At 46.9% G+C, this 24,900-nt stretch overlaps 1 protein-coding gene across 1 annotated transcript; it reads left to right on the top strand.

Annotated features, from left to right (window-relative positions):
• The first annotated feature begins 12,515 nt into the window (after positions 1-12,515).
• LOC110882773 (UPF0481 protein At3g47200) lies at positions 12,516-14,108 on the top strand. The gene has a single exon (XM_022130713.2). The coding sequence runs from the start codon at positions 12,544-12,546 to the stop codon at positions 13,873-13,875; it is 1,332 nt and encodes a 443-aa protein (XP_021986405.1). The 5' UTR covers positions 12,516-12,543; the 3' UTR covers positions 13,876-14,108.
• Positions 14,109-24,900: the final 10,792 nt, after the last annotated feature.

Below are 24,900 nucleotides of genomic sequence, written 5' to 3'. Positions count from 1 at the left end.
GAGCTTGAATAGATATGCTAGCGAGGTTCTAGGTGAAGATGTTTGGAATGACTCTGTCGACCCGGGTCGAGAGGGGGTTATTGTCCTTTCAAGTGGAAGTTCTGACCAAAACTTTGAAGATCTAACATCTCGTTGCGCGCGTGCAGGTACCGCGCAAGGCGATGCTGCTGAACCCGTGCATGAGGTTGTCGGTGATGATGATGATGTAGAGGTGGCTGTTGACTCGTCTGCTCGGTTGGAGTCACGGAAGAAGGCGAGAACTGATAAGTCTGGGAGGAGAGAGGGAAAGACTGAGGGTAAAGCTGCTGGTTCTTCTCGTAAGCAACCCTCTACTCTTCCTTGTCTAGATTATGTGGTAGTTTCTGACACGTTGTCTGGCCTAAGGGCTGGTGAGAGGAGTCGAGAGTCGGATCCTGACGATAGTGCTACTCTGACTGAACATATGAGGAAAAAGGCCCTCGAGGATCACAAGCGCAGGCTTGATGAACAGTCTGCTGCTCATTTTGCTGCTAAAAAGGCGAAACTCCATAAGGAGGCCCCCCAGCACCCTCGGAGTCTGAGATTGATCTTGGGGTTTATAGTGGAGGACATGGCAATCTTTTGGAAGAGCTATATGCTGCATCTGCCCCTCCTACTGGTAATTGGCCTTTAATTGCCTGTTGTCTTTTCGTTTTCTTCGAGTTGTTTTTAATTTCTGTTTCATGACAGCGGCCAAGTTTGGCAAGAAACCTTGTATGGTGGATATTTCTCAAATTACGCCACCTGCTTCTCCCCCGTCGAGGACAGTTGGTTTGACCCCTCCTCGTGATGATGTTGATGTGAGCACAAGGGGTGGGGAAGGGTTTACTGAGGGAGTGGTTGAAGGAGGTGCTGATGCTGGAGGTGATGGTGGAGGTGATGGTGGAGGTGATGGTGGGGCTGATAAAGGTAAGGGTGTTGAAGTGGAGATGGGTCTAGTGAGACTACTCCACAACAAACCATTTATACCAAACGTCCTTCTGGTGGAGGTGGGGCTACTTCTGGCGTGGTGCGCAGCCCACATCTTGAACATGACCCTGCTGATTCTTGGGGTAATCCAGCTTGTGATGACTTGCCTCATGCCCCGCGCTGGAACCTTAACCAGGGCTCCAGGATGAATGATGTCAACAATTGCCACGAGTTTTTTGCTATGTCCCTTCCTCCTGCTGAGAGGATGTTTCAGAAGAACCGCAATCGTTTTGCCCTGTTGGACGATCACGTTCGTGCCGGAGTTAATTTCTTTGCTACTTCTCAGGAATTTCTTCGCGAGTGGCGGTCAATGGGGGAAGAGACTTTTGAGTTTGAGGAGTCGAAGAAGTTGTTTGTTGATGAGAAGGAAAAATTTAATGCGGAGAAGAAGGGCCTGCAGTGGAGGGTTGCTGATGCGGAAAAGAAGCTTGAAGAGCAAAAACTGTTGAATGATCAGAAACAGAAGGATTGGGAAACCGCGTGCGCGCGCACGAATGTTGAGATGCAATCTCAGCGTGATGCGATCGTGCGGTTATCTGGTGAAAAAGCAGAACTTGCTGAAGAGGCTCAGCAGGCGCGAGTTGCATCCGAGAAAAAAGAGAAAGAGTATGTTGATCGGATCGATAAGTTGGAGGTTCTCGTCCAGCAGAAAGTAGCTGAGTGTGAGGCTGCACAGCGCCTTCTTGCTGAAAAGACTGCTGAAAGCCAGGCAGCAGAACTCCTTGCTGAGGAAACATCTGCTGACACCAGATGGTTGCTTTCTCGTGGTGTACCCCTGGTAATTTCTTTTGCTCTTTCGTGTTCTTTTGTTTTTGTGATTTTTTATTTGATTGCCTTGTTTTATGCAGCTTGCTGACCGTATTCTAAATTCTCCTAAACTTGCCACGTACATGTTTGAATTGGGCCAAGCGGGTTATAATAGCGGTCGTAAGTTTGGGTACGCTGAAGGCAAGGCTGCAGCTATCAACAAGGAAAAAGATTATCACTTTGAATTGTATAAGGAAGATTGTGATGGTGCTTATGCTGCTAAGCGCAAGGCGTTTTCAACTCTTGACTTTGCTGTCGTCCGGGCGGCGCAGAAGTTGGCTCGCAAAGCGGATGGGGTTGCCTTGTTGAAGAAAGCTTTGGGAGAAGATGGTGATGCAGCAGGAGGTGCTGGCACTAGTCAAACTTGATCGAGGGGTTCCGGCCTGTGTGCCGTGTATGACCTTGGATGGGTCTGTAATGTTGACTGTTTTTAGACAATTTTATTTTTGTTTACCTTTTGTGGGTATACGCACTTGATCTTCTTTGTTAGATGCATATTTTTTTATGCAAATTTTGTTATCGTCATAATATGTGCATGTTTAATTACTTTGATTAGGTGTCACGAATGAATTATGGCGCTGACAGGTGGTGTTGTGTTGCTACAACGTTTTATTCTGTCGTTTGAACGTGTGCGCTTATAGGTGACATACGAAGTGATTGAGTTGCAGGTTATTGTGTGAGCTCAGCTGTGATCAGCCTTGGGAGCATTACAATGTTTAGTTACCTTGCTGTCGATATTTTCGTGTTTATGTGGGCACGAAGTTATATTTTGGCGTTTTGTAGGCTTTGGTTGTGTTTCTGACCCGGCTGTTCACTTGGTTGTGACGAGCCTTGGAGGTCTACAACGTTTCCTATGGTCGAGCCATTGATGTTTTCGTGTACGCCCAAAGTAATAAATGCAGTTGTGACAAGAAATTTGCATGAAATAAAAGTAGCCAGACACTTCTTGTATTAAAAGTAAATGTGTTGGCTGTACGCCCTTTACGATTACATGGTTGTGTTACATGTAGCACTTTCGGAGTTGTTGGGCATTCCAGGTTCATGGAACCTCTTTGTCGTTGATGGTGCGTAGTTTGTAGGCTTCCTTGCCGAGCACTGCATCGATTATGTACGGGCCTTCCCATTTGGGAGCCAGTTTTCCGGGCTTTTCTGCGTTGGAAGCTTCATTGTCCCTTAGGACATAGTCTCCCGGGTTAAAAGTGCAGACTCGGACTCTGGAGTTGTAATATTTTTCCAGCTTCGTTTTGTATTTGGCCTCGTTGATTGTTGCCATCTCTCTCCGTTCTTCTAGGAGGTCTAGGTCGATCCTCCTTTCTTCTTCATTGTTGATTAAATTCATGGAGAGCATCCTTGGAGATGGCAGCCCGATTTTTGCTGGGATAACAGCTTCAGACCCATAGACCAAACTGAACGGCGTTTCACCGTTGCTTGTTTTTGGCATTGTTCTATGGGCCCACAGTATGCTGGGTAGTTCGTCGACCCAGCCTCTTCGTTTCTCGCCGAGCCTTGCCTTTATGCCATCGACGATGCGTTTGTTGACTGCCTCTACTTGACCATTCCCTTGTGGGTGTGCAACCGAAGAGAAGGTATGTTCGATGTGTAATTCTTTGAACCATCGTTCGAGGTCGTCTGCTGCGAAGTTATTTCCATTATCGGTGATGATTCGGAGAGGCAGGCCAAAGCGGCTTATGATTTGTTCCCATATGAATCTCTTGACGACCACCGAGGTGGTTGATGCGAGTGCTTTCGCCTCTACCCATTTGGTGAAATAGTCGACTGCGACTATTATGAACTTGACTGCCCCTGGTGCTTCTGGGAAAGGACCTACCATGTCTATGCCCCATTGCTGGAAAGGCCATGCGGTTGTTACTGGTACTAGTTCATTTTTGGGGCGCATGGTCTTGGGTGCAAGTCTCTGACAGCCGCTGCACTTTCTCAATTCTTTCACGGCATCAAGATGCATCCCGGGCCAGTAGTATCCGGCATTCATCACTTTTGCCACCACCATTCGAGGCCCGGCATGGATACCACAAATTCCTTCATGTACTTCCCGGATTAGGTAATTTGCGTCATCGGCGTCAACACAACTTAGTAGCGGGCCGAGATACGACTTCCGGTACAGAATCCCATCTGCCATCTGATAATGTTCTGATTTGTATTGGATCTTTCGCGCCTCGGCTTTGTTTTCTGGAAGTATCCCAGACTGCAAGTACATGATTATCGGCGTCATCCAGGACGCTGTTCCTGTCTGGATGACACTTACTTCTCTGAGTGGAACGGATGGGTTGCTCAAAACCTCTATGCGCACATCCTTTGCTAGGTGCTGGAAGCTTGTTGATGCGAGCTTGCTTAGTGCATCTGCTGGCTTGTTTTCGCTTCGGTTTATGTGGTGCACCTTGTAGGAATAGAAGGTTACTAGCAACGTTTTCGCTTGGTTGAGATAAAGTGCCATTATGTCGCCCTTGGCTTCGTATTGGCCGTTGATTTGGCCTGCTACTAACATGGAGTCCACATGCGCTTCGATGTGTCGGACCCCCATTTTGATCGCCAACCGTAAGCCAGCCAGGAAAGCTTCATACTCGGCTTCGTTGTTTGTGCTCTTGAAATCTAGGCGTATGGCGTATGTGAATTCGTGTTTGTCAGGGCTTACCAGCCTTAGCCCTGCGCCTGCTCCATCTTCGTTAGATGCACCATCTGTGTACAACAGCCATGGCTCTTCTGTTTGTTTTTTCTCAGCTTTCTCCATCGCTTTACATTCTCTGTCTTTGTCGTCTGGGACTTCTGTCATAAAATCTGCCAAGACTTGGCCTTTGATTGATGGTCGCGGTCTGAAAACCACGTTATGACCTCCCAGTTCTATTGCCCATTTGGCTAGCCTTCCTGATACTTCTGGCCTTGCAAGGATGTTGCCGATGTTGTAGTTTGTTAGCACGTGGATGACATGATTTGCAAAGTATCTGCGCAGGCGTCGTGAAGCATGAATTAGTGCAAGGACTAACTTCTCCATGATTGCATATCGAGTTTCTGGATCGGTCAAGGTTCGCGACACGTTGTAAACTGGTGTTTGGACACCATGACGATCGACGAGCAGTACAGCTCCGACTGCCCTATCGGAAGCTGAAAGGTAAAGTACCAAAGGTTCTCCCTTGTTTGGTGCGGTTAGAGTTGGCAGTTTAATGAGGCAGTCTTTCATCTCGCGGAACGCATTTTCTGCTTTCGGAGTCCATTGGAACTGGCTCTTTTTCATACAATTGCGCAAGGTCTTGATGAATGGGAAGGATTTTGCAGCGTGATTAGCTAGGAAGCGATTGAGTGCGGCTAATCGTCCTGCTAACTTTTGCATGTCTTTGATGTTTGATGGTGAAGGCATCCTTTCTATGGCTTGGACCTTTTCTGGATTTACCTTAAAACCATCTTTGGTGACGATGAAGCCTAAGAACTTTCCTTCCTCCATTCCGAATGAGCACTTAGCTGGGTCCAGCTTGATACTTACGCTGCGTAGCGTGTTGAAGGTCTTTTGGATGTTGACCAGCATCGTGCCTTCTTCTTTGCTCATAATCACCAGGTCATCCATGTAAACTTCTATGTACTTGCCAATGGCATCACTGAATGTTTCGTTCATTAACCTTTGGTATGTTGCGCCTGCATTCTTCAAGCCGAACGGCATTTTGGTGTAGCAATACAATCCTGTTGGCGTGCGGAATGCAGTTTTATCTTCGTCTTGAATGGCCATTTGAACCTGGTGATACCCTTTGTAACAATCCAGAAAGCATTTCCACCGAAATGTTGCCAAAGAATCGATTTTCTCGTCTATGTCTGGTAAGGCGTAGCAGTCGCGGGGACATGCCTTGTTTAGATCTTTGTAGTCGACACACATTCTCCAGCTGCCATTTGGTTTCTTTACCATTACTGGGCTTGCTACCCACGTTTGGTATCTGACTTCTCTGATGATTCCTGCGTTTAGCAACTCTAACACTTGTTCTTTCATGGCATCGTGTTTGACATCGCCTAAGTGGCGTTTGGCATGTACCACCGGCTTTGCGTCTTCTGAGACATTCAGACGGTGTTCTGCTATGTGCCGTGGAACACCAACCATATCAGTAGGTGTCCAGGCGAACACGTCCATGTTTTCGTGCAACAATTTTTTGAGCGCCGCGCGCGTTAAGTCAGACATGGCGGGCCCCAGGGTGACTGTTTGTTCTGGGTATGCGCTGTTCAATATCCATTTCTCTGCTTCTATGCGTGGTGCTGGCTTGCTTGCTTTGGCTGGTCGGATTTCATCTGTTGCAAGAACTTCTTTACTTGCATATATCAGCGCAATGCCTGTTTCGGTGGGGAATACAACGGCGGAATGTGGTGCAGAGCAGATCATACTGAAGTCTCCTTGGGATTCTCTTCCTAGGAGGATGTCATGTCTTGAGTGCGCCGGCAGTACCATAAACGTGACTTCTTCAGTTCTTGAATTTCTTCCGTCTGAAAGTAACACCGGGAACGATATTTGCCCTAGGGGAAAGACGGCTTCGTTACAGAAACCAGTCAGTGGGTAATCGACTGGTTCTAAGCGCGCCTTGTCCTCTTGATCAAATTGATTGAAGCACTGTTCGTATATGATATCCGCGGTGCTTCCCGGATCGATGAAAATGTAGTCTGTTTGGTAGTGGCCAATCACACCTGGAATGACTATTGGTCGTTTTTCTCTTGGACCCCCTCTAACAACTGGGAAAATGACTTGCTTCTCGCGCCATGAATCATCTTGCGCGCGCTTGTTGTAGTTTTTTCTCGGTCTTCGTGGACCTCCCTGCACCATGTGGGTTTCTAGCTTTCTGAGCTTCTTGTTATCTGGCCCTTCGTCTCTTCTTTGTATTTGGCGGTAATCGCGCTTTCCGCCTTTGACCAAGTGAGTGAGCTTTCCATCCCTTAAGGCTCTTTCGATTTCTTGCTTCAAGCTGAAACAGTCGTCGGTGAGGTGACCTGTATCCTTATGGAATTCACAGTAGAGATTGGGATCTTGACCCCTTTTGTTGCGCATCTGTAGGGGTGGTTTGAATTGGTGGTTTTCAGTGGCCAAGACTTCCGACGGGGTCTTGGTTAATGGCGTCCACTGTTTCTCTCTGTTTTCTCTCTTTACTTCTTTTCTATGTGCTATCTGGTTGATTATGTGCCGCGCATCTTCTCTTGGTGGGCTTCTTTCTCTATGGCTGGAAGGCCTCCATGACTGGTTTCTCCCCTTTTTGCCATATCGGTCATTGGAGTTATGTGCGCGTTGACGGTGGTCATCACCGGTCAACTGTTTGTCTGCCTGTGCTATTGTTTTGGCGGCCTCAATGAAAGTTTCCCAATCTTTGGGTCCTCCGTCTCTACCTTTCACGCGCTTGATCAAGTCGTCACACTTGACTGCCCTCATGAAGTGCGCGCGCATCATTTTTTCTCCCACATCTCCAATCTCTAAGCATTCTTTGTTATATCTTGTGATAAAATCTTCCACGCTTTCGTGGTCTCGGCGCCATATGTTTAGACAATCTGCTGGGTCTCTGGCGTGCCTCCGCTGTTGAGAGAAGTGTGCCAAGAACTTCTCTCTGAAGTCGACCCATGATTTAATTTTCCCTGCTGGTAAGCTGTCGAACCATACGCGCGCTGCACCTACGAACGTTTGTGCGAACAGGTGGCACCAAGTTGGTAGGTTCCACCCACCTGTTGCTCCTGCGCCCTTGAAGACCTGGAGGTGATCGTCTGGATCTGTCAATCCGTTGTATTTGCCAACGTTGTGCGTCAGCTTGGTTTTGTCTATGGCAGCTGTGGCAATCTCTCTGGTGAATTTCGAATCTTCGGCCATGTCATCTGGACGATAGCTTAAGGTATAGTCATGCTCTGCTTTCGGGTTGTACCCTGCGCGCTTTGCAGGCTTGTATGTTTCATGTTCTGGGTGAAGTCTGCTAAACACCGTGGTTTCCCCTTTGTACGTTGGGTCGTCTTCCTCTTCATCCCATTCTGTATTCATATTGCGCGCGCCTAAACGAGCTTGGATCGGTTTTCTTTGCACATTGGGGTTTTGCACAAAATTGCTTTCTGTTTCACCATAGGTATCGCGCGTGTCATGCGCGCTTGGCCTTCTCACATTTTGAGCTGGTCCTCTCTCCGGGCGTAGATTCCACGCGTTAGTCTGCTGAGTTGTATGTATACTCAGAGACCATGGCGGTGGAGTTATGAATGCTGACTGGTTAGCTTGTGCCTGGAGTAGAGCTTGCTGTGCGCTGAGTTGCGTATAAACGAGGTTTATGGACGCCATCTGTTCGGCATACCAGGAAGCGAGAGTTTTTCCTTCGGGTAGCCCCAAAAGTGCAGAGTAATTGAGTTGTGCTTGTTCCGATGGAGCTGAGGGGCCAGCTCCATGGCTTGGTGTCAGCACTGGTGGTGGTGTCTGTTGTAACACCCCGGTCGGAGTTTGGAAAGTGGCTCCATTTGTGGTTTGAGTGATGATCCTTGCTGGTGGTGTTTGGAAAGTGGGTCCAGCTGTGGTTTGGCTAACAACCCTGGATACACTCCCAAAGATAGGAGGAAAATCATTGTTCAGTTGTCCTTCTTGGATGGTTTCGTTCCTTTGACCCCTTTGGACGTGTGCTGTGTCCGAAACGAGTTCAAAGGAAGAAACTTCTCCGTCAACTGGGTGTGAGGGAGTTTGTTCAGCCATTTTTGACGAGTGTTTTTCAATAGAGAAAAGAGATGAGATTGGTTTTGCAAAAAGCGGATGGCGCCAATGATGAAACACCGATTAACACAGGGTTTATCGATGGGGTTATTTCGTCTGTGGGGTTCAACCTCTTTTCTTGCTCGTAACAATGGCTTGAGATCTGCAAAACAGTAAACATCGTTAGTCTCGTTAAGAGGGGAGAAGGAGGTTTTCCCTCTTAACCAGGCTCCGGCGTGAGAATAAGTACTGTTCTGAGAGGAAAATAAACAGTGTGTGTATAGAGTGAGTATGGAGAGTAAAGATCCTGAACCTGAATGATGAAGGGTCCTATTTATAGCCGGAGGGTGAAGAAGGGAGGAGCAGTTGTGCCAGCTGTGGGCGCGTGCCAACTATCCGACCAAGGGGAATATCCTCTTGGTCTGCTCTGTCGCGGCAGGTGTAGTGGTACACGTGGCGCTCTTACATTTGCCCACGCTGGATACCTCGTACTGGCGTTGTCAGCCCTGCTCCCTGATTTGTCGCAGGCCTATGTGGCGTTCTGCGAGTGGTGACACGTGTTGTCCTTTATGTCGGATAGAGCATCTTTGGTGCCAGCTGCAAGTCTTCCAGAAGTTTCTAGAAGCTTCTGGATTGCTTCGCTGATGTGGACGCCTTGTATACTCAAAAGTGGTGTGGTCCCTGCCATGTAGGCAGGGAATTGGGACCATACCTCTTCAGATATCAAAGTGAAAGAATTGTTCAAAAAAATTGTTGCCAACGAGTATGTTGAAATGCCATTAGGAAGACTTGCACGAGAAGCAATCGGGGAAGCTGGAGCTAAGGACTTTTTGGGAAAGATTGTGACAAAATTAATCAACATAACGAAAGCTCAAGGAGATGAGGATGTTATAGTCGGTAAAAGAGATAAGTTTTGACGACGAAGTGAGCCAGAAACTTGAGCGTTTTAAAGTCAAGACGGTTAATATTGGTGGCGTTAAAGAAGATAACAAGTGAATCTCTTCAAGTTCATACAAAATCACTTGTGGTCTTTGATTCTTTTAAATGTATTCATATAGAATGTGTTCTTACATATAAATGTTGGTCATCAAAGCCTAAATCTCAATTTGCAGCTGGTAAAGTTAAAGTCGTGTTTTCCATAATTTTGTTAGGAGTTAATTGTCATTTCCGTCCTCGACCAGTTAACAACTTTAGTCAATGCTTAACACCTTCAGTCATTGTGGTTTGTTCTTTTAACATTAAAACCTATATAAATTAGCAAACTTTTTGTGCATAAGGACTTATAAGTTGTGCTTTGGGTGTTTTCCAAAAAAAAACTTGATTTTTTTGTTTTAACCCAAAGGTTTGTACATTTTCCAATTTTAACTCTATATAATTTGTTTTTTTTTAACTTTAACCCAAAACTTTTTATTATTTGCAATTTAACTTCACAATTTTTATCACTTATACTTTTCATCTTTCGTAAATTTTCGTTTTACGTATAGTTCTAAAATTTTCAAGTTAATACGACGCAACGTGCATGTGTGGTTCAACGTTTTTACCTCTGTTTTTCCATGTATGAATGATTCGTCGCAATACGCATATTATAGGTCGAGTCAGTGTTGGTTGTCGATGACGGTTGTGTGACATTAGTACTATTTGACACCGTTTTACGCCCCGCCGCAACGTGGGGTGTGCTTTGGGGATTTTTCAAAGAAAAAATTGTTCTGCATATGGTTGTCGTAACGTTGGCTTTGGGGGTTTTCCAAAAAAAAAAAATGATTTTTTTTTACTTTTCACCCAAAAGTATTTCATAAATTACTTTTAACCCGAAACTATTTGTTTTTTACTTTTATCCCAAAACTTTTTATCTTTTACAATCTATCTTCATAACTTTTTTTTTACTTTCAACTTTGGTCGTTTATAGTTTTCATTTTCCGCAAATTTTGCGCTCTATGCTTGGTTCTAAATTTTGTGACTTAACACATCACAGCGTGCGTCTTTGGCTTAATGTTTTTACGTACGTTTCGTTCTAAATTTTGCGAGTTAACACGACGCAACGTGCGTGTGTGGGTGAACGTTTTTACATCGTCTATTTTTACCCCGTTTGACAGGTTTAACATAACGTGTGGGTCGTAGATCGACTTAGTTATAAATAAAGAATTCCCGCCGCATTGCGGCGGGTCGTAATCCTAGTTATGCTTTAAGTCGTACGAGTGTACGGTACATGTGTTGTGTGACACGCAAGTTAAATATAGAAACCTAAATCTATAATAATGCTACATCTACTAACAAGTTGCGTCATCCACGCAAGTTGAAAATCGATATTTAACAATAATTTAATGTTTTGCATAGCTTTAATAAGTTGCTGTTTACCATAACTGGTGTTTTTTTTTTTTAAACTTGTTGCTGAAGCTGTTTATTACTGATTAAACTGATTTTTCCTATATTTCACCACCACCACCACCACCAACAACAACAACATTTGTTTAAAATAAAATTGCGTATAAAGTTGTTCTCAGAAGAAACAGTTTTTGGAATAACTATTTGGCATTTTGTATGTGTTTGACCTTATCTTGACGTCAGTCATTGATACGTGTAATTATTTTTTTGTTGTAATATATTCTACTTGCCATGAAAGTTAGTTTTGATTAAATTACTTATGTTTAAGTTGTGACGCATGTTTTAATTGAATAGTTAATACAATATATACTTTATTTAATTTGATTTTAAATGATCATTTTTTTCTTGGTTACTTTATAAGAGGATATCATTATATTGACAAATGAGAAAACAAATGTCTAGTAGACAATATATTTTCCTGGTTATTAAAGGATATCATTAGATGCGTCCAGAAGTACGATTGTAGTTTGAAATTTTTATTTATGTTTTGATAAAATTTTTGACTAAAATCGACCAGGTTAAATGTAATTTACTTTTTTGTTCTTTAATGTGACGAACTGATCAAATACCATCGAAACAATTTTAGTAGTAGTATCAATATACACTTATATGGTTTTTGGTATAAATTTCATTGAAAAAGTAATTATATTCGCAATATTTTTTATCATAAGCTATCGCGAGCGCCAGTACTGGTATAGTGACAAACTAAACTGACATCGTCCTATTTATATTGGTTCCACGTCGATTCTGACCGAATAACATCGGTACCGATGTCTGCACTATATATCTGAACCATTACTAATATTCATTAATTATGATTTTCGAGCGATGTAAAATATCTGTGCCAATATCCGATCAGACGTATTACGACTTTATTTTTGAGTTTTCTTTTTAATTTGTTATTGAGCGCTAATACCATACCGACACCAACACTGTAATCAACCTAGCTAATACCGATTGAATTCATGATAAGACGTGAGATGGAATTCAACTTGTTTTTATACAATAGCAACTTGTTTATAAGACATTAAGACATGAATAGCTATACTTTTATACAATAGCAACTTGTTTATAAGACACATGAATAGCTATACTAATACTAAATAATAAATTTTGATCCACTTTCCACTCATTCCAAACAGATTCGTCAAATAAATACGGCGGCTAAAAAAAACTAACAAAAAAAAAAAAAAAAAATCAAAACAAGAGTTGCCAAGAAAATTAAACCAAGCTATTGTTATATTTTCAATGATATCTAGATCAAGTGGTGGAGGGTTTGCATTTCTCTTGAGAGATGCAAGTTCGACTCCCATTTGGTGCAGAGTGAGACACTGGTGGACAATGATAGGAGACCCAGGGAAACCTGGGTTGGATCCTTGAGCCAAACGGGTTTTACCGGTAATTTCACTGTCGTGTCTACGGGCGGGTGGGTTACCGGGTTTTCCCCGGAATTGGTGGTGGACTCGGGTTACTCTCGGAGTACTCCGTTTGTCCAGTGGGTGCCCCGAAAATGCTCGGAATTGAGTTTGTTGGCCGTTAAAAAAAGCTGTTGTTATATTATTCATTTCAACTTACCTAACCAATCAACTAAATAACGTGTTGGTTTCCTCTACCTCTACAAATATTAACATTTAAAAACCAATCATAACTCAAAACTTCTATTACTTTCTCAAAGTACAAAGATGGATAATATTGGTTCTCAAAGTGTAGAACATCATGCGGTCACAATATGGGAAATCAACCGAGATCGACTCACGGCCATGCAACACAAACTTTCCGACACACCCAAACTACTAAGTGTCGCCGCGGGTCGAACCACATGTTCCATTTTCAAAGTCCCACAAACCCTGATCGACATCAACGGTAAGTCATATCAACCCCACATAGTCTCGGTTGGACCGTTCCACCACGGTCAACCGCACCTCGAGATGATCGAGGAGCACAAGTGGCGGTTTCTACGCCAGTTGTTAAATAGAACACAAGCTAAAGGGATGGTGTTGGAGGACTACTTGAGGGCCGTGCAACCGCTAGAGGCCAGGGCCCGCGAGTGTTACTCTCTCACCATCCCTTACACAACCGACGAGTTCATTGAAATGATGGTGCTCGACGGTTGTTTTATAATAGAGCTTTTTAGAAAGATTGGTGGGTTGGTGGAGGTTGAGGATTATGATCCACTAATAACCATGTCGTGGATCGTTTCATTTTTCTTACGGGATCTGGTCAGGTTGGAAAACCAGATCCCGTATTTCGTTCTGGATTGTTTATTCCAGTTAACGAAAACACCAGAAAGCCCAACGCTAGCTATGTTAGCGTTGGGCTTTTTTAATTTAGCTCTACAACGGCCTGATACCGTTCTGGAGAAATACTCCAACGTTAAAGCGAAACACTTGCTTGACCTTCTTCGAACAAGTTTCCTTCCATCGGATCTCGAACACTCTACAAAACCCGACAATCGTCCACCCCCACATGTAATTCATAGCATCTCAAAGCTTCGTCGATCGGGAATCAAGTTAAAGCCGTGGGAAGCCGAAAGCTTCCTTGTGGTTAACTTCAAACACGGCGTTATCCACATGCCGACTATAGCAATCGACGATTTCATGTGCGCTTTTTTATTAAACGCGGTTGCATTTGAACAATGTCATAGTGGATGCTTAAAAATCGTCACTACATACGCTACGCTGCTTGATTGCTTGATAAACACGTCTAAAGACGTCGAGTTGTTATGCGATTGGAACATTATCGAGAACTATTTGGGTACGGATGCTGAAGTTGCAACTTTTATTAACAATATGGGAAAGGATGTTACATTCGATATCGATGTGTGTTACTTGGCTCGGTTATTTGATAACGTAAATCGACATTATCATAGCGGGTGGCACGTCCAACTAGCGAGTTTTAAGTACACTTATTTTAACACACCGTGGTCGTTGATATCTGCGATGGCGGCTTTACTTCTGTTGATTCTAACTGTTGCCCAAACACTATACACGGTCCTTAGCTACGTTAATCGTTAAGTTCTTGATTAGATTACGCGTTAAAGAGTTGTTTGTAATTATATACTTACTACTGCGAAAAACGTAGCTTGTATGTAGTGCATAGATAATAATTAAAGTAGCAGGAGAGAGAAAATATAACGGTTTTGTAATCGTCTATATGGTTTTTTTTACAATTCTCAACATATTGTTGGTATGAAATATACATTTGTGTGTAAATAATGTTGTTTCTTTTTATAATATATTACTAGATAAAATCCTTTTATGAGTGTTCAAAATAAATAATGGAAGAATAATCGTTTGAAACATGCTTACTTTTTATGAGTGTTCAAACCAAAATTAAACTAATTCTGCACCAAATGTTACAAGTTTGGTATTATATGGGCCTATGGCTGCTGTGGAAATTGATCATAGTCAATTAAAATATCCCAAGTGTCGGAGTATTTGGTGGATAACATTATTGTATGGTATGACAGCCATGGGCCATATTCTTTTTGATTAACAAAAGTGTTGATGGGGTATGGTCCCAGATCTCGCGTCAGCATCGACCGCGAGTGACCATTACCCTTATCAAAACCCCCACTAGCTAACAACCCACTTGTGCCCATGCGAGAACGCATCGACACAAGGGTTGAATCCAATCTATCTAGTAACAAAGGAGGACTTACATGGAACAGGAGAACGGTAGAGTGATGCGACATAGCATCACATCTGGTGTACGAAAACGGAAGTATTCACAGCGACGCGGCATCGCACCGCGTCCAGTGAACACTTCTATCAATACAGGAAAGCCTTACCTTAGGCATAGAAGGAGATGAACGTAGTGGTACGGCTGACACCGCACCATACGGACATTTTCGTCACGACAAGGGATGCAGGCAAGACGACGATGCGGCTAGCACCGCATCTCGCGTATTCCTTGATCACAAGTAGGAGACGCGGTAACTTCAGATGTTACCGCACGTAGCGATGCGGCTTGCACCGCATCCTATGTACTCAAGCAAGTGGTACTGACACCACAGTGCAAGTGGCACCAATGACAGTTACCTGTCAGAGCTACGTAAGCAATGGACTGACGTGGCGTAACCTCCATAACCGACGAGCCTGACACACCTGAAAAGGGGCAGCACGTCGTCAGTCCATCCATCATCATCCTCCTCCACTCCTCGGCTATAAATACCAACCCCAAACCAGGTTTGAGGTATCTTCTCACAACTCTCTCACTACTACTATCTTGCTTTGCTTCCCAAGCAAACTACTGATTCTCACGCCGGAGAGTGGTAACAAGGAGCACCCCCCACCCCATCCTCCTTGTTACGAGTCACGGCTTGTTTCCTTGTGCAGGAGATCAACCACCGGTGATCCAGCCAGCGATCTCCGAGAGGAAGGGATTAACCCTTCTTGACGAGACCAGTGTGTTAACCCTGCCCGGTTAACCATTGTTTCATCATTGGCGCCCACCGCTACTCTTAGCATTTTCTAAATCATCCTTTTTCCTCTCACGATCATGACTGATCACCAAAACAATACTGCGGATAACCAAAATCCTCCAATCCCAAACCCGGCAGGGGTCAATACCTCGACCTCCCAGCCCGGACACATTGGCACGTCCACACAAAGGAGCCCCTCCTTTATGTTCGGACATGACTTATCACAGTTCCCATCTGTGATCCCACCAGGCACGACCATTCATGCCTGGTACGAGCAGCAGGCAGCTACGCTGACTGCAGCATACAACCGCGCTTGTACTGAAGCGAATATACGAGCTGGGCTTCCCCCAGCACCGCACACCCCTGTCGAGCGTATTTTACAATACGACGGTAGGATCCTTTCACGACCGGCGTCAAGAAGCCGGCGTGAAGAAAGGGGATCGTCTTACTGTTCGGTCCACACCCTCAACGAGGATGATTCCTCATACGGGTCCCACACCAGAGGACCGGTACACACCCGCCTTGGCCCCCATGGCGAAGACAGGAGGCGATCAACCTCCAGACGCGGCCCCGGCATTCAAAGCCGATTGGGCCCGCAACCATACACCGAAGGGTACGGTCATACCGACCCTGACGACCATAGCTACCGCGGTGATTCGCATGACACCAGTAGCAGACCGGGAGGACGCAACTATGTCCCTCCCAGTCACCCCCGCAATACATACCTTAGGGCGGCAAAGCGCCCTGCGAATGAACCATACAGGCCAAAGGCAGCGGCCGAAAATTCCAAGTTCGGCACGCGGATTGCCAACGCCCAGGTCACCACGACAAAGTTCCCATTCAACGTTGGGAAATACAATGGTTCGACCGACCCGGACGACCACATGAACGTCTTCATAGGCGCGGGCATCAACGGCCAGTGGGACGAACCCACTTGGTGTAATTTTTTCCCCCAGACCGTTACGGGCCTGGCCAGGGCATGGTTCGATTCTTTGCCAGTGGGATCACTGGATTCATTCGAGGACTTGCGCAGCAAGTTCCTCGCATATTTTTGCCAGCAGCGACGCCACGAACGAGACTCGTGTGACGTCATGAACATCTGGCGAAGGAACGACGAATCGCTCGAAGCATTCGTCGTCCGTTATAATAAAGAGTGCCTGGAAATAGGTGACGTGGCAGACCAGATGGCACGAAACCACTTCATCCGGGCCGTCAAAGACAGAGAGATGATCATGACCATCTCTGGCAAGGAGGGCTTGCCCAAAAAATGGGAAGATGTCATGACTGCGGTCAAAAAATACGCCCAGACACAGCGGTCACTCGAACCGCATGTAGCAAAGGCAAAACCCCAAGCCGAAACATCCCAACAAGGGTCCAAGCGTAACAATAAACGCAACCGGGACGTTGGAAATCGCGATATTTCCAAACCATACTTCCCGCAAACCAACACGTTCGACCCAAAGAACTACAACCCCGCCCGAGACAATCGGGCGTCCAAGAAAGAATCTCGGGACCGCAACTGGACCGAGATCACCATGTCGCCAAGTGAGGTCCTCCTTGCGGACCCACAGTTCTTGCGACCGGCCCAACCAATGAAGTCCAAGAAAAATCAGGACCTCACACTCTACTGTGAGTACCACAAGGACTCGGGCCACACCACCAACAGCTGCATCAGTCTCCGACTGGAGATTGAGCGCGCCTTAAAGGAGGGGAAACTGCAACATCTTTTGCCAGGTGGGCAAAAACCCACCAAGCGCATTACCCCTCACGGCGAAGGTACCTCCTCCGGGAAACGAACCATGCATGTGGCTTCCACCCACATGATCCACGGAGGGAAGGGCAGGCCGCGGAAAGCGGCAAGAAGGCCGGAATGTGACTGGAAGGACGAGCAGGTCGTCTTTCCAAAAGTCCTAGGCGGACCGCGCGATAGGCGCGCCGTCGTCATTTCTGGCCAACTAGCACACTACTGCACCGAGCGTCTATTCATCGACCCGGGCAGTACATCTGATATAATTTACGAACAATGCTTCAACCAGTTCGACCAAGAGGACAAAGATCGGTTGCAAGCAGTAGATTACCCGTTAACCGGGTTCGCAGGGGAAACTGTCTTTCCCCTAGGCCAGATTACTTTTCCTGTGCGTCTTTCCAGCGGAAACCGCACACGGACAGAGGAGGTAAACTTCATGGTTTTACCTCACACCTCCAGATATGACGTACTCCTCGGGAGAGAATCCCAAGGAGATTTCAATATGATTACGTCGGTCCCCCACTCTGCGGTTGGTTTCCCAACCGAATCGGGGGTCGCGATAATCTATGCCCGCAGAGACGTCATGATGTCGGACGAAGTACGTCCGACCAAGGTCGCAAGGCCCACCCCCAATGACCAACCAGAAAAATGGGTTCTCAACGCGAGGTACCCAGAACAAAAGGTCACATTGGGTCACGCCTTGTCCCCGACCACCAAAGCGCAATTGAAGCAGCTCCTCTTCAGGAACCAAGACATCTTCGCGTGGACACCCGCGGACATGACCGGGGTCCCACGTGATATTGCGCAACATCACTTGAATACCATGCCAGGTATCAAGCCAGTGATCCAAGGCCAACGCCACCTTGTATCAGCTAAAAATCAGGCGATGCAAGAGCAGATCGAAGAACTGCTCTCCGCAGGCATCCTGCGGGAAGTTAAATACCAGACTTGGTTGTCCAACCCAGTCATGGTAGAAAAACCATCCGGGGGCTGGCGCATGTGCGTCGATTACAAAGACCTTAACAAAGCCTGCCCCAAGGATTGTTACGCGCTTCCAGAAATCGACGAAAAGGTCGACAACCTCGCACCATTCAGGTGGAAGTGTTTCCTCGATTGCTACAAAGGATACCATCAAGTACAAATGGCAATCGAGGATGAAGACAAAACGGCATTCCGGACTCCCACCGGAAATTACTGCTATACAAAAATGCCGTTTGGGTTGCGCAACGCGGGCTCAACCTACCAAAAGTTGATGAACGACACTTTCCGCGGCCAAATAAGCAAAAGTGTCGAAATCTACATGGACGACCTGGTCGTCATGAGCATGGAAGAAGATACCATGCTCACAGATATCGACAGAACATTCCAAACCCTGCGAAGCGTTAACATAAAGCTCAATCCAGGGAAATGCTCGTTTGGAATGGAAGAAGGCAAGTTCCTTGGGTTCATCGTGACTAAAGATGGATTCAAGGTAAACCCGGAGAAGGTCCAGGCGATCGAGCGCATGCCATCGCCTTCATCGATGAAGGATATGCAACGGCTAGCCGGCAGGCTAGCGGCACTCAACAGATTCTTAGCCAACCACGCGGCTAAGTCTTATCCGTTCATCAAGACACTGCGGAGCTGTTCAAAGAAAGAACAATTCCAGTGGACCGCAGAGGCTGAACAAGCCTTCCGGGAAATGAAGGAGTGTTTGATACAACTCCCAACTTTAACCGCACCACGCAAAAATGAGCCACTCATACTATACCTATCCGCCGCGGACAACGCGGTGGGTGCGGTACTGATTGTGGAGCGGAAGGGGGTTCAAACACCCATCTATTACATCAGCAAGATGCTTAACGACCCAGAGACAAGGTACTCAATAATGGAGAAATTGGTGCTAGCACTAGTGCACGCTTCAAGACGGTTGCGACGCTACTTCGTAAACCACGTCATCACAGTGCTAACCAATTACAGGATCGGCCCGATCCTCTCCAAACCCGACATCTCTGGGCGATTAGCGAAATGGGCCATCGAGCTGGGCGCGCACACGATACATTATAAACCGCGCCCCGCGATTAAAGGCCAGATCTTAGCTGATTTCGCCGCCGAAGTACCGGTGAATCGCATCCAAGAATGCGAAGAAGCACAAACTCCTGCACCAACGCCACCCTCCTCAGAGACATGGGCACTCTTCACAGATGGTGCCTCCAACGATGAAGGAGCGGGTGCAGGTCTGCGACTCGTCAGCCCCGACGGCCAAGAACTCACATATGCAATCCGCCTCGAATTCAAAAGCACAAACAACGAGGCAGAATATGAGGCTCTGTTAGCAGGGCTACGTTTAGCAGTCAAAATCGGCGTGCAACATCTGGAAGCCCACGTCGACTCTTTGTTAGTTGCAGGCCAAGTACGCGGCGACTATGCCGCAAAGGGGGATATCATGATCCTCTACCTCGAGCAAGTCCTGCAACTAAAATCCAAATTCGCTTCATTCAATATTCGCCATATTAATCGAAGCGAGAACAAGTCCGCAGATGCACTATCAAAACTTGCATCTACCAGTTTCCAACACTTGGCAAAGGAGATACGCATCGAAATCCTGCAAAATCCTTCGGTACCCCTGCGCCAGGTCAACGTCATTCAATACGGTTCAACATCATGGATGACACCTATTATCGCATATCTACAATCCGGTGTGACCCCCGAAAGCAAATCAGAAGCACGCAAACTACAATACAAAGCGTGCCACTATCAGATGGGAGACGGTATCTTATACCGCAAGTCATACCTCGGGCCACTATTACGATGCGTCAACCCCCAGGATGCCACATACCTCATTCGAGAGATACACGAGGGCATATGTGGCATACACGCTGGACCACGCATGGTAGTGGCCAAAATCATGAATGCCGGGTATTACTGGCCCGGCATGCACCTGGACGCCGTCAAAGAGTTACGCAAGTGCATCGACTGTCAACGTCATGCTCCAAAAACCTTGCGGCCAAAGAACAACTTAGTCCCCGTCACAACCGCATGGCCCTTTCAGAAATGGGCAATTGACGTTGTGGGACCTTTCCCTGACGCTCCAGGTGCGGTCAAATTTATCATAGTGGCGGTTGATTACTTCACCAAATGGGTAGAAGCAAAACCACTCGCCTCAACCACTGCTATGATAACAAGAAAGTTCATTTGGGAACACATTATCTGCCGTTTCGGATTACCAATGTGCATTGTCACCGATAACGGCACCAATTTCGCCGCCGACGAATTTCAAAAATGGCTAGAGGAACTACACATTGAGCACATATTCTCCTCGGTCGCACACCCGCAAGGGAACGGCCAAGTCGAGAGTATCAATAAAAGCCTAGTCGAAGGGATCAAGGCACGGTTGGGAACGGCCAGGCGTGGCTGGGTCGATGAACTCCCAAATATCTTATGGGCTCACCGCACAAGCCCAAAAACAAGCAATAGGGAAACACCCTTCAGCCTAGTCTACGGTTCAGAAGCGGTGATCCCCGCAGAAGTAGGTCTCCCCTCTCCTAGAATGTTGGCTATTGAAAAACTAGACAACAACATGGAACGCAGGATCGATTTGGACCTCTTGGAAGAAAGGCGCGAAAACGCTGCCATCAACGAGGCCAAATATAAATCCAAACTTGAAAAATACTACAACGCGCGCGTCCGCGTTTGTACTTTCAACCCGGGAGACTACGTCCTACGCGACAATGAGGCATCTAATGCCGAGCGCCCAGGCAAACTCGCCCCCAAGTGGGAAGGACCCTACCTCATCAAAGAGGTCTTAGGGAAAGGCGCGTACAGATTGCAAACACTAGAAGGCGAACCTATCGCACGCACATGGAATGCACAACAGCTTCGACGCTGTTACATGTAAGCCATGTTCTTACATTTCTCTATGTAACCTATTGGGCCGCAGGCCATTTGCAAATAAATAAATAAGCAATTTTCTACATTATTGTTTGTTATTACTATTACAAATGCGTGTTCCACTTTGCGGTATCCCAAAAACAGATTGGCAAAATCTTCATTCGTGATACCCATACAAAGTGGTAACCACACACAAATATTGTAATAGGCCAGCAAAAGGCAAACAGACTTGCATGTTTTATCCGGCCGGATACACAAGTTTTTGTTAAACACTTAACACAATTCCTGAGCCCAAAAAGGCAAACAATGGAATTGACGCGGACTCATACGACAAAGGTATGGAGTACACTCGACCCCATTCACAAATGGGTAGAGTTCCGGTAATATAAGCTTTTACAAAGCTTAAGCAATTCTAACACCCTCACACGGTAAATAACAGAATTGATGCATACCCATACAACAAAAGTATGGAGTATACTTGACCCCGTTCATAAATGGGTAAAGATTACGCATACACACGTTCAGACATGCAAGAATTAAAAACACTTGTACAAACTGAACAAAGAAACTTTATATTCAAAAAATTCAAGTATCCACATGATGCTTACGGAATTTACATAAAGTTCCTATTCTATACAAGAGGAATACAAAAAGGAGGCACACTAGCCAACCTAAACCCTATTTTGTACCGCTGGTACCCGCGTCTTCTCCGGCACCACCAGCGGGTTCTTCCTCTTCCACATCAGGGTAAAGCATCCGCAAGCGGTCAACATAGTCCGCAACCTCCAAACACTCGTCCAGCTCCCCTACACAGGCCAGGGGCGTGTCATAGAAGGAGGCTACGGCCGCTTTCAGACGACCCTCGGTATCCACATCACGGAACCCGGATGCCTGATCGGTATAACCGCCTGCGGATAATACATTGATGTGCCCAATGCAGCGGTTAAAACCAGCCTTGAAGCCAGCCTCGCGCGCACGTTCCTTGACCAGGTCCAATCCAGATGAGGTCTCAGGGGCATTCATTATAGCCTCGACAATCTGCAGTAAAAAGATCATAAGTCTTGAGTGCTAATCCAAGCAAATGTAAAGGCAAAGGATACTTACACGCGCGATGCCGTGAGTCCGCAACCACTCACGGTCAGCTTCCAGTTGGTTAAAAGAGGACACCAAGGCATCCTTGGCCTCAGCAGCAGCGTCAGCCCGCTTCTCCGCAGCGGACACGCGGACAGTAAGATCTGTCACTGCGACCTCCCGGGCCTGAAACTCAGCCTGTTACAAGAACAGCAAACAGTTCACTCGGTGAATATTTTGAAAACAATAAAGACGAAAGCAACAACGTTAAAGAAACATACCTGCAGGCTTTCAACAACTTTGCCTAAACGAATGCGCTCCGCATTCGCCTCTTCAAGAGCCTTGGAAGCACGGCTCTCCTTCTCTGCGGCCTCTTCATGGGCCTTTGAGGCACGAGCCCCGGCTTCTTTGGCCTCTTCAAGCGCCTTCAGGGCCTCGTCCTTCGCCTGCAGCGCTTTAGCCGATGCGGCCTCAGCCGCAGCTTTTTCATTGCCCAAGGCAACATTTGCCGCCTTGGCGTTTGCTAGCTCCTGCCGAGTATGAAACAGAAGATTGTTCTGCTTAGCCCAAGATTCGTTCCACTTCTTGCGCTCGTTGGATGAAATTTCCTCCCAACGCTTACGCTCATCAGCAAGGAGTTTAGCAAGGGTACGAACCTGTTTCAGTTGGGCAGAGGCAGCCCACTCAGCGGTCTGTTTCTGCTTCTCAAAAGCAGCTTTATCTTTTCCCAGCTGCTCTGCACCCGCACGAGCAGCTTGGACCAGCTTTTCCGCCTCCGCCCGCAGGCGGACAGCCTCTTCTTCACGGCGGCTCAGAACTTTATAGTCTTCCAACATGGCATTCGCCACAATGGAAGTCCCTACCAACATGGTCGAGAGCTGGTTTATACGCAGCTCTCGCGGTGCGGCACGAGCCCGCTCAACTTCAAAGGGGGTCCCCAGACCGCCCAAGATCTCCCTGCAGGCCGCAGGGTCGTTAGCAATATCATCCCCCTGCAACACAGTCCAGGGGGGTCGATGGTACACCGTACTGCGATCCTGGGAGTAGGTGCGGTAGTAATACTCCAATTCAGACTCCCCAGGCTGAATTGGAGGCCCGTCATACCCCGCACCACCAGCAGACGAGCTGGTACCCTTATCAACCGAAGACTTCTGCGGCCCAGCATCATGCTGCCGCACTTCAGCGCCAGTTTTTTGCGGTTCAGCATCAGAATGTTGCTTCCCAGTAGCAGTGAACCGCACACTCAAATCGTCTCCCTCATTGGGAGAGATCAGATTGTTGGACGAGTCGACAGTATCAAATATCTGGGCCGCAACATTCTCTGCGGTACCCTCCTTCTGCACGGTTGACTCAGGTACCACCTTGACGGGAGGTGTCGACGGCACCTCCGTTGCACCCGCACCCGTGGCACGCGGGGGGGACTCCGGGGCATTGAAGATAGAAAAATCTTCATCTTGAGGCTCTGCAAAAAAGTCAAATAGCTATCAAAACTAGTTACACAACAGTTAAGACTAGATAGCCTACACTTACCAACGACAACCGCAGGTTTTTTCTGCGCCGGAGCAGACCTTTTGGTTACTAGTCTCCGACGTTTGGTTTCAACACCACCAGCAACTTTCTGCTCTGGCCTCCTCTTCTCACCAATCACAGGGGGACCCGCAGATGTCCCTCCCGCAGTCGCCTCTTCTGCCTGCTTCTTCGCAGCACCAGAACGTGACTCCGCGGCTGTACTCAAACCCTCAAGGGTATCAGATACTATCACATAATCCTTGTGTCGACGAAAAGAGGAATGAGAGATACCTGCTGCCTGCGGCACCAGATGAGGCACAGTAGTGACCTCCTTTATCTTCTTTTGGCGAAAGCGCACGCCCTTCACAGTTTGCCTCTTTGGCACACCTTTCGCTTCAGGGTCCCCCAAGGCCCCAAGATCACCTGCATGGAATCAATACGTCAATAACACAACATGATCAACACAAGTAGCAAAGCTTCGATAGTATACCTTTGCCTACTGGCAACTCAACTGCCAGTGCAGCCGCAGTAGGCACCCGGAAGTTACTACGGATGATAGTGTTGTGATCCTGTTCACCATCCGCACAAACTACGGTCTCAACCGTACCCTCGAAATCCGGAGCAAACATCCTCCATGCGGGAGCATCTTCTGATAGTAGACACAAAAGTCAGTAACACACGTAAGGATAAAGAACGTAAAGAAACAAAAAGTACGTACCACCGCTCTTTTCCCGCACCACGGGTTTCGAGTTCTTGCCCCTCCTCAACATCATACGCAACAGCCATAGTTGCGTGTTGGTCAACTTCACAGACTCAATAGTCTGCAGCTGCGGGAACCATTGCACTGATTTCAAACTGGGCATCGCAATGGTCTCTGCTATGATCGTCTCGGTCACAATCCGAAACGTCATATCCACAGCAAGGGCAGCAGACTTGATATAGAAGAACTTCTTCTTCCACATCGTCATCCCCTTAGGGGGAGTCATCAGCTTCGGGGTACCGTCTCGTTGACGGAAAGAAAAGAACCCCATGAACACTGTCATCTGATAAAACCGTCGGAAATCTCCGACGGTAGGCTCTATGCCAAGAGCACGGAAGGTAGACTCAAAATTACGAATCCGAATCATCCCAAACGGACTCACTTGAGAAATGTGGACCTTGTACCACTCCAAGATATCCACAACAAACACCGTCAACGGTAATCGGAGGTTACAATCTCCGAAGAAATCGGACCACATGGTCACATAACCGGCCGGAGCGTCGGCACCAGTATCACCCTCTGATGGGTACCGAGCCCCATACTCAGAGGGCATTTGGACCTCAAGCATAAGGCGATCAAAGCTTTTCCTGGTCCACTTCAGCGCCGGTAATCCACTACCGGCAGCCCCATCTTCTTCTTCTTCGGCCACTAAAGGCCGT

The sequence above is a fragment of the Helianthus annuus genome, chromosome 1, assembly GCF_002127325.2.
Source record: "Helianthus annuus cultivar XRQ/B chromosome 1, HanXRQr2.0-SUNRISE, whole genome shotgun sequence".
NCBI classification, from domain to species: Eukaryota; Viridiplantae; Streptophyta; class Magnoliopsida; order Asterales; family Asteraceae; genus Helianthus; species Helianthus annuus.
Note: the sequence above shows the minus strand (reverse complement) of the source record. Positions and strands in the feature narration are given on the sequence as shown.

What these genes read in the sequence shown, in the direction of transcription:
- LOC110882773 (XM_022130713.2), top strand. Translation starts at nt 12,544, where the DNA reads ATGGATAATATTGGTTCTCAAAGTGTAGAACATCATGCGGTCACAATA.